The sequence below is a fragment of the Liolophura sinensis genome, chromosome 1 (genome assembly GCF_032854445.1).
Source record: "Liolophura sinensis isolate JHLJ2023 chromosome 1, CUHK_Ljap_v2, whole genome shotgun sequence".
Taxonomy (NCBI): Eukaryota; Metazoa; Mollusca; class Polyplacophora; order Chitonida; family Chitonidae; genus Liolophura; species Liolophura sinensis.
In genome coordinates, this window is record NC_088295.1 from 92,835,557 (window position 1) to 92,846,121 (window position 10,565).

A 10,565-nucleotide genomic window follows, 5' to 3' on the forward strand; every position below is an offset into this window, starting at 1 on the left:
GACACCCGCACACCCAGATCGCTTTATAATTTGACCTAGGATTACTATATCTTTAAAAAAATTCCACTGCAACGCAAAACCTCAGACAAATAAATACCGAAACTAAATTTAGTGATTTCTCCTGGCTCCAGCCAACGAATCATTAAAGCCCTGGCACAGACCACAGATGTATAGCACACATTTTTGCATCAGCAAGCAGGGCGTGGTGCAAGGATAGAAACCCGACTCCCAAATTCAGCTGATGTCAGCTCTCTGATTGGCTGCACTCTCAATGGTCAGCCTGTCCCGAGCCTGCTCCCTCAAGACCGAAAGGACATCGCACACACAAAGACGGCGTCACTTCGGCAGGGACGGGCAGCTAACAGCGTGGACTGCAGCGGCACTGGTGAGCAATATCCTTCTACATCTGTCTCGTGGAACGTTTTCTGAAACAGGAATAAAACTTTTCCACTCTGTTGTCAAGATAAGCGGGTTTTATCAAAAGTTCACGGACAAGAAATAAGGTGTTTTGTGTGATCCCCTGCTCCCCCCCCCCCCCCCCCCCCACCACCCTCCGAACCAAGGGAAGCCTGTGGAGGGCTCGAGCTTTGTGTGGGGTCAGCCACGGGCTGTCCCGTCACTCCCAACTTTGGGAGACAAAGGTTATACAAATACTTTTGACACTGTGCTATCTGCTAAACTCCTTGCTTAACACCGTAACCTCTTTTGCCGCAATTCAAAAATGGTGAGTTATTTTGACTTTGATATCTGGTAACCTCTCCGAAATCCCAACGTACGCTACATGTGCTCTTCCCGTCTTATCCGTCCTATCACAAAAATGTACGGGAATTTTAAAGTTCAGGTTGCTGTAACGTGGTAGACTGGCGTACCTCAATTCATTGAACAAACAACTTTTCGCAATGAATATCTGAGGTGGGGGCATTGACTAGCAAAAGAGTCGACCTACTGTTTAAAATTCCCAAATGTACGATTCCTTGTTAGATTGCCAGCATCAAGATTTGACTGATTCTTCTCAAATACATACAATAGGTTTCTCTTGAATTATTGGTTACCCAGCATGTCTTCAACACCACGGTATGCGACAAGCATGAATTGTTTACATTTGGGGGACCCGCTTCTCAGATATGTTCGTAGATAAATAAAGCTTCTCCAAGGCGAATTATGTCGTACACATCTCCTGAGGCGAACACAGTCGGTATATAGAAAATAGCCGTAAAATATATCCACTCTCCAAGTATGTATAGGACACTTCACTACTCTCCTCCATACTGAGACTTGCAGGCACACCGAGCATACGTGTTTATCCACACCCCCTGGGCATCACGTGCAAAGCGCAGGTCTGATCACCAGTACTTAGCGCCCATGTAACATCTGTCACCTTTACCTATTAGCCACGCTAATCTGACGGACAGTTCAATAGGGATTAAATGAGACCATAGGAAAGATTGCTTTTCCAAGTCGTGTGAATTATAATTATTCGGTTAAACCAAGCCCATATTCGCAATAGGTGCGACATTCTGCAAAACGTTGATGTCAAAGATTTGATCAGCCGAACGACCGAGACCTGTCCAAATTAATCCAATAAGACTTCATTGACACCTGAGTGCAGAATTTCACTTTTAGAATGCTGATGTTCAGATTGTGTTCTTTCTATTGGTCTAGTATATTTTGTGGTGTGTGACTCGATGCACATGCCATATATGATGTGCTTAGCACTAAAACGGATTTGTACAGAGTGATAACCAAGAACTTGATTAAACCTATTCGGCTGCCCATATAATCAGACCCTGAATTGCAAATTATTGCTCCACCCCTACCCCATCAGCTCATCCCAGGCTATGTATACACTGAGTATGTGAAGCAGGGGTTGTGTGAAACCTTCAGGCTTACTCTAGCTGTTTGTCATTCTAGGGAGAGTATTACTGATGTAACAGAGGAGGAATGTGACATGTGGTTTCTTGTCAAAAATCGGTTTTAATCCAAACAAATCATCCAAGCCACAAAAGCTAAGTTTTACCTGGAAAGGTGTTCAGGTGACATAAATATCTTTTGGAGGGCTCGTAGGGGAAGACGGGGGCTGGGGAGGGGGTGGGTTTTCCCCGTGGGGCTGACAAAGGGGGACTAACTGTATTGTTATTCTGGCACTAGAGTGTGTTATTGTGCTGGCGGGCTTTGATGTAGGACGCTGGCGATTTGGCAGCTGCAAGGTGGTCAGCAGCGGGTGGGAATAGGTACAGGGGTAGGGGGGACGGGGAGCACTTAGCAAGCCTCACCTATAAAACTGTAAATGTTAGGTTGAGCATACAGACAAGCTGCGGAGACGGAGTGGCAATGGTGAGAAGTTGAATTTATGTGATTGCAGAGCATGGATTGGGGGTGATGGCCCCAAATCAGATCAGTGATATTATCATTTATAACGAAGCTTTCTGGTGCATGAGCCTGCAGATGAAGACTACAGTTAAATTGCTACACATGTATTACGTATGTAATGTTCATATAATTGTCCAAGATAAATATGACTGTTGTCCAATTACGGTAATTTCGGTTATTTCTTGATTTCAGGTAGCGGTAGAAGTTTACCTGGTGAGTGGAGCTGTTGTCTGGTGACGATATCCCAAGTATATTTTGACAGGTAAAATCTGCCAAATTGGACTTGCGAACTATGTACCTGGGAACAAAGGAATAGAGGCTTTGAGAACAAAGGAATAGAGGCTGATATAATTGCTGGAAACTGTGATACTCCGCTGCCTACATATTTGATATTCGACTGTGCACACTTGGCTGTGATATTCGGCTGGCAACACTTTTGGTATTCGAGTGGGCCACACTTGTGATTTTCGGCTGGCCACACTTGGCTGGCCAGATCTTAGCTGTGACATTACATTGTGATACTCTGGTACTGGCTCAAAGCAGAATTATGAGGGAAGAAATAGCAGCGGCTGTCGTGTTTTTGACTCGCGTCTTGCGTGAAAACAGCGGTGTGCCGAAGGAAAAACTTGCGATCTTCTCAGACAATTTGTCCGCCATTCTAGTAGAACGCTTCAAGAACCACTGGCACTCGGAGAAACCCAGCAAAGGTCAAGGTTACAGGTGCGTGCGTCTGTCCACCAATCAGCATCACGATCCCGTGTTACGGCGAGCCGCCAATCAATCAAAATTGGAGCTTCACAACCTGCGTCTACCTGTAGAGCTTGTGTTATGGATTGACCCCATGGAGGTCACCTGTCGGTAAGTACAAAAACGTCATACGCAAAAGTGTAGAAACTAAATGGAGAAATTAGGATGTTGCTACAATCCAGTTTTAGGGGGTGGTATAACACGACAAAATTTTAAAATTAATCTATGTTCAAGTATATGTGCAGTTTAAACAAACCAGGTAAGTATAATGTTGGACTGTTATCCCACTAATACGGTAGACTTTATGTGCTTCTCTCGCAAAAGAAAAAAGAGCACTTAAAAACTCGATTTTCTTTGTATTCACTTCTCAGGCTGTAGGCCTATTCCCCAAGACTATAATACTGGAATTTGATGTAGCAAATTTTTACTCTTTTTGCCGCCTTATAACTGATAAAAAGAAAATGGAACTATTTGCGCAGTGATATATATTCATCATCTGTTTCGCTTGCACCCAGGAAAGTCTGTACATCGTCAACCTGTGCACCGTTCCTTCATCCATTACCTTAAGCCGTTAGTCAGTTCACCGTTCCTTCATCCATTATCTTAAGCCGTCAATCAGTACACGGGGACTCCGTGGCTCACTTACCAATGCGGTCGCCGTCAGCACAAGCCCGGGTCATACTGTCTTCCTCTCAGGCCGTACCGTACGTAGGAAGGTCTGTCAGCAACCTGCCGATGGTCGTGGGTTTCCCAAGGGCTCTGCCCGGTTTCCACCCCACCATAATGCTGACCGCCGTCGTATAAGTGAAATATTTTTGTACGGCGTAAAACACCAATTAAATAAATAAATCAATAAATCAGTACACCGTTCCTTCATCCATTATCTTAAGCCGTCAATCAGTACACCGTTCCTTCGTCCATTATCGTAAGCCGTCAATCAGTACACCGTCCCCTCGTCCATTATCGTAAGCCGTCAATCAGTACACCGTCCCCTCGTCCATTATCTTAAGCCGTCAATCAGTACACCGTCCCCTTATCCATTATCCTTAACTCGTCAATCAGTACACCGTTCCCTTATCCATTATCTTAACTCGTCAATCAGTACACCGTTCCCTTATCCATTATCTTAACTCGTCAATCAGTACACCGTTCCTTTATCCATTATCTTAAGCCGTCAGTCAGTACATCGTCCCTTCACCCAATATTCCACGCCGTCAGTCATTACGTCGCTCCCTCACCTATTAACCTAAGCCGTAAGTCAGTACATCGTTGCCTCACCCATTAATCTATTAACTTGGTCAGTATGTCGTTTCCGCACCCATTAAACCCAAGCCATCAGTCAGTATCTCGCTCCTTTGTCCATTAACCCAATCCGTATAGATAGTATCTAGTTCCTTCGTCCATTAACCCTATCCGTATACCGTATAGTTTCCCACACCCATTAACCCAATCCGCATAGTCAGTATCTCATTCCTTCGTCTATTAACCAATCCGTATACTCAGCATCGTTTCCGCACCCATTATCGTAAGTCGTAAATATCTCGTTCCCTCACCCATTTGTCTCTCCCTCTGTGTTTCAGGTTAGGAGAGCACAAGTGTAATCAATGTACAGTGGCGTGTTTTAAGCCTGGTCAGAATGAGAACAACGCCCTCACCCTGGACATTTCCTGTATGATGGAGAAGCACCAGGAAGATGACGAGAAGAACCTACAGTTCCTGGCCAGCCGACTGAACAAGAAGTCTAGCAGCTACCAGCCAAAGGCCTACTCCCCGACGGAGGAATGGCAGGAGAAGGGCTGCTACGACACGGACAAGGAGAGTTACCGCCAGCTGTGGATCACTGAAGAGTACGCCGACCCATTCCATTACCTGGTCAAGGACGTCCGCGACAAGCGCGTCTATCTAAAGCAACAACACAATTCCCATAACCGCCACCACCAGGCCCAGTGTCTAACAGCCGTACCACTACCACAACCCCCATAAACAGTACCTGACCTCCGCTTACAGCCGGGCCTCCACCGGTGCCTCCATCCATCACGTCCAGGTGAGCAGTGGAGGAACAACCTACTACCGACCAATCGTCAAGAACCGTTACCAGTGGGTCCGCAGTGCCAACACCAGTCCAACCATCGCCGCTTAACCCATCCACGCCAGAATGGGCCAACAGGTGCTCTTCCTGGATCAGTCAGTGGTTTCATCCCAGATGTTTTTATCCGTTTTGGGGGCATTTTAATGTAGGCGTGGATGTTGCTTCACGTCTGTTCCGCTATGTTTTTATGCTGGATAGAAGATGATGACGCCATGGATGAATAGACCTCTCCAGTTAACTACACAAGATATTTGTATATATGTTCGGCCATAATCGTTTTTATCAATTTACGGCTTGTTAGTATATAACACAGTTGGTCACCCTCGGGCTCCTCCTGGGGTATAGGGCGACCGTGGACCTTTCCCTACACTTGGTAGGATTATTTCTTGTTTGTTACGGACATTGTACATATAATGATGTAGCTCTACCAAAGCTATACACCTGCCTTACCCTGAATAATGACAGGAACGGTTTGTGGGACAAGGGGCTGGAACGAGACCGCGATCTGAGCGGTCGCCTGCGGGTCCCAGTGTTTCTAGTGCTTTGCTGAGGCCATGTGTAAATAACCAATCTAGTGTCTAAACGTGTAGGACTCTCCAGGCATACCTGGTTTATTTTTGTACAGTTTACGCATCATTTAGAGTTCTACTTTTATTTACTTTAAAGCTTTATTTTGTGCAAGAAACATTTGTGATGATGGTCCCAGCCATGTTGTATTTCAATTCCAAAAATGCTATTTGAGGCAAGTTTGTTGGAGAAAGGATGTCTGTTGAATTGTGTGTCTGTTCATTATGTCAGGTTCCCTGAAGAAACATGATGGAACTGTCTATTGAAATCCTAAATTATTGCCCTATATTTTGTACCAAATCCAGATATTTAGGTGACGAATGGAAGGTTTTTATTAATGTTAATCGTGATGTCTTGTGCAATTGATAGTCACCCGCTCCGCTCATGCTGTAAGTATGGGGCTATTTAAATGTGGAAATTTGGACAGCTATATTTTAAAGGTATTATGATAATTTATGTATGGTTTTTTAAAACACATCTTCTATTGTGATTAAATCCCACTCCAAAGAGTGTCGGAACTTTACATTCGTAACAAAAATCTCCTCGTTTGACATTTCTTCTTAGGACTTGATGAAAAATGCTGTCAGATCGTCATTAGCTTATAGATCTCAGCAATGGTATTTGTTTCGTCCGATTTTCTAGTCTTTGTATAGCCAGATTTTCTGCAGAAAACTGCCTGTCTTTTATTCCATATAAACACACAATATAGTGCTCCAATGAATTCGAGAATCTGAGGAAAACAAATGGAAACAGTCCGAACATGTCCGGTTTTTGAAGTGATAAAATATGTAAATGACCTGGCGCACTCAAAAACTGTTGTCCGCAATCCGCATCAAAGATATCCCTAAGTATGACGGAATCCAAGACTATAAAACAACCGGTTAACGATTAATTTGTTTTTAGGACACCGCACAGTGTCTGGGTTAAGCGACACCTGGATGAGCTAGACTGGTCTTCATTTGTTTCGCTGTATAATATAATGTACATATGGTATCCTCTTTCACACTATGGCGAGGTAGCAACGCCTCAACTAATTAGTTTGTTTCACATCTGAATTTTATCTTGCGCCTCCTTTGACATTAAGAACTGATCGTGGCCGATTGGTTCAGATGCACCTTTCAATTGCCATAGGTCGCGCGAGATTTGCGCCCAATCCCTATCCTAGACAGACAACTTGTGCACGCGGGGCTCTCCGTGTTCCCAGTGGACTATGGTCACAAGCGACTGACGACGCTCGTGTGACAGTTTGCAGAAAAACATTTTCAGGAAAAAAACTTGTCTTTCGCCAATATGGTTTTCATAGCTTTATTCCACGTGTGGAGAAGTTTATCAGTAGCTAGCGTAAGTTTGGTAGTTTATCCCAGGCACTCTGGTTAACACTACCCATAAAATAGACCATCATCGTACAGATGAAATTCTTGAGTAAAACCACAGTGAATTAGATCTTCAACCTTAAATGGCGAACATGTATATGTATACGTCACACATGTGAAAGTTAGCTGGTAAATTTACTCCAGGCCTACTGTGAAGTCTTCCATGCACACATAAAACTGACGGTCATCATATTCGTGAAGAATCCAAGAGTTTATGGCGTTAAATACTCAAATACTGGTGTGGAGAAAGGCCGAGTAACCCTACATTCCCGGATAAGAAAGTACGCGAAGCGAATATACAGCTACTAGGTCTTCCTCCCACTTAAACGGTTGCATTAGTGTTCCATAATAAACGATTTCTGTGTTTAGCGGAGGGAGGAAGTGGGGATACGAAAGTTCGCAGATTGCACGGGGGCTATATTTTAACTTGGCTAATCAATTCAGATCTGCCAGACGAATTTAGGAAAGTACGGCTGCTGTACCTTCCGGAGGGAAAACTTACGGTTTCTGAATAGTGACGTCACAACAAGCGTTTAAGACCTAATTACATCATCGTGGATTGTATACACGAGATGATATACTATTATATAACAAAGGGGACTGTTGCAATGATGTGACGCAATAACAGTTGAAGTGCCAAAATGGCGGAATTAAAGATGTGACTGAAATCAGAAAATTCGTCACTGGGCATACTGGTTTATGCACATAGTCCTAACAGCGCCCGCGTCGCCCTTTACCTTTCTCTTCACATCACTATCACCACTAGACAAGCTTGACTGTTGGAGCCTGTGAGGGGCATTGTTTAGGCTTTGCCACATCACTTGGCCTCCCGCGGAGCTATTTAATCAGCATTCATCAATAAAATTGTTTTACGTTCTTGTTAGAATCATGTTGTACATACTCTCGATAAAGTATTATTAGAGATATAGGTTGAGAGGGATTGTTTGTGTTTTCTGACATCACTTCCTGCCCCAACACCTTGACTCCAGTGACCTCGGCGTTGTTCAAGATTTCTGTACAATAATTTGCTATTGGTGGTACTGATGTAAAGAGAAAGGTACAGAGCGACGCATGCGTTGTAAGGGTATAGCTTATGTATTGCAAAACGTGCATCGGTTCCACACAAATGTACGTTACGAAGAACTATAAGTCAACACTTAAACGATTACCCACTTAACTTCATTGCCTTGTAAAGCGGTAGATCCAGGGTCAATTCTGGGTCGAGTCACACCTAAGATCTTAAAAGAGGAAGTTGTAACTTCCTCGCTTGGCGTTCAGACTGGTTGACCCGTGTCGGTACAATGGCTCGGGCGGCGCGGCTTACTTGCCTTCGGTAAGGAGTCTCAGTGAAGCAGCACTAGATGAAAGAGCGGTAGAAATCTGCCCTGCAACAAGGTGGCACATTACATGCACACTAAGGATTCCTTCGTCGTCATATGACTGAAAATACGACGTTAAACCCAGTTGAGCCATATTGTCACATGTAGATAGCATCATTTAGCTAGAGCCATATTGTCACATGTAGACAGTGCTCCTTAGGCTCGAGCGATATTGTCACATGTACATAGTACTCATTCCACTCGAGCTATATTGTCACATGTACATGGTGCTTATTCGGTTAGAGCCATATTGTCACATGTAGATAGTGTTCATGCGGCTTTAGCCATATTGTCACATGTAGATAGTGTTCATGCGGCTCTAGCCATATTGTCACATGTAGATAGTGTTCATGCGGCTCTAGCCATATTGTCACATGTAGATAGTGCTCATGCGGCTCTAGCCATATTGTCACATATAGATAGTACTCATTCGGTTAGAGCCATATTGTCACATATAGATAGTGTTCATGCGGCTCGAGCCATATTGTCACATATAGATAGTACTCATTCGGTTAGAGCCATATTGTCACATATAGATAGTGTTCATGCGGCTCTAGCCATATTGTCACATGTAGATAATGTTCATGCGGCTCGAGCCATATTGTCACATATAGATAGTACTCATTCGGTTAGAGCCATATTGTCACATATAGATAGTACTCATTCGGCTGGAGCATATTGTCACATGTAGATAGTACTCATTCGACTCCAGCTATATTGTCACATGACATTACTCATTCGGCCCGTCATGTTGTATGTAGATAGTGCTCATTCGGCTAGAGCCGTATTTTCACTTGTAGGTAGTACTCATTCGGCTGGAGGCATATTGTCACATGTAGACAGAACTCATTCGACTCATTATAGCAAAGGAAAATGCCAATTTTTAAAACTCTTTCAGCGATACAGTACTTCCTGGATATATATACTTTTCAGCAAGCGCAGACAGTATTTCTGTAGATCTTATAAGACGTTTTTTTGCACAGCCAGAACTTACTGCTCGCTGACGGAGTGGAAGCATTGTCTTTTTCCGTATATATGGGGTGGCCATTTTGGTTTAACTCACACTAGGGCCATCACGTGATCTCCAACAACGTGAACCGCAAAATAGGTGGGGCGTTGGTGTTCATAATGTCAAATAACAACGTTTCGTTCCACATCACGAATGTGGCATTGCGTTATGGACGAACCCGGTGGAGTAGAGAGAGTAATTTGTGGGGTACAGGGGTTGAACGTAACCCTTGTCAAAGTCCAGAGGGACACAAAGCGTTCCATCGGGAAACACGAACTCTGGGATAGAGAAAGCCACGATGGGCTGACGGAGTTAATTGTTTGTCACGGGAAACAACTCGTTAGCACGAGACAAATACGTGTTCTTCACCGACTGAGTCACGATAGATGACCACCTCTCTTGTCGCTGGCAAGACAGGCGTCTCTTCCGGTTAATTGAATGATGTCTTTAAGCATGGGCACATAACCAACTTAATTATAAAGCGTAAATTCTTCGTAGCCATCAATACATTGCATGTACACTACAGAGCACGTAAATGTGCCAAATATAGTAATTCGGTATTTGGAGAATATATGAAGGCGTGCATGTGTATTAAATTTCAAGCAAATCGGACATGGAGTTCTGGTGAAAGTCACTCTCAAGTGGTCAGGTCACCCAAATTTTTACTCGCTAAAGTTCGTCTCCAGGGCTACAACATACCCCAGTTTCACGCATTTCTGTTGAGAACTTTTAGCTGTAGAAGTTTTCCAGCTTTGAAAAAATGTAAAAATGGGCGGAGAGCAAGCATGTCCTACTTTCGGTTTGCGGGCAACATTTCCAGTCATGTAAAATTTGTCTCCTTACCTTGGGATGATGTTAGTCTTTAAGATTGCGTCTCTAGCGTACCTGGTTAAGGACATACGCCCACTTCTGGTTTTGAGGCCGTCGCTACCGGTTTTGCAAAACTTGCATACTCGGAATCCGCGTCCAAATCTACATCAGATAGCAATTATTTGCCTGGCGTCGTCTATAGTGTAGAGATTATTGACAAG

At 43.9% G+C, this 10,565-nt stretch overlaps 1 protein-coding gene and 1 long non-coding RNA gene across 2 annotated transcripts; one reads left to right on the forward strand and one right to left on the reverse strand.

Moving 5' to 3' along the window:
• Positions 1 to 101: 101 nt before the first annotated feature.
• LOC135468893 (uncharacterized) lies at positions 102 to 10,510 on the reverse strand. The gene is made up of 3 exons (XR_010444265.1): positions 10,378 to 10,510; positions 2,581 to 2,668; positions 102 to 425 (listed from the first exon to the last, which is right to left on the reverse strand). It is a non-coding gene; the product is annotated as an uncharacterized LOC135468893 (long non-coding RNA).
• On the forward strand, positions 2,918 to 5,071 carry LOC135482408 (protein BTG4-like). The gene is given in 3 exon segments (XM_064762375.1): positions 2,918 to 3,228; positions 4,698 to 4,901; positions 4,948 to 5,071. Coding segments are annotated over 3 exon segments (639 nt in total).
• Positions 10,511 to 10,565: the final 55 nt, after the last annotated feature.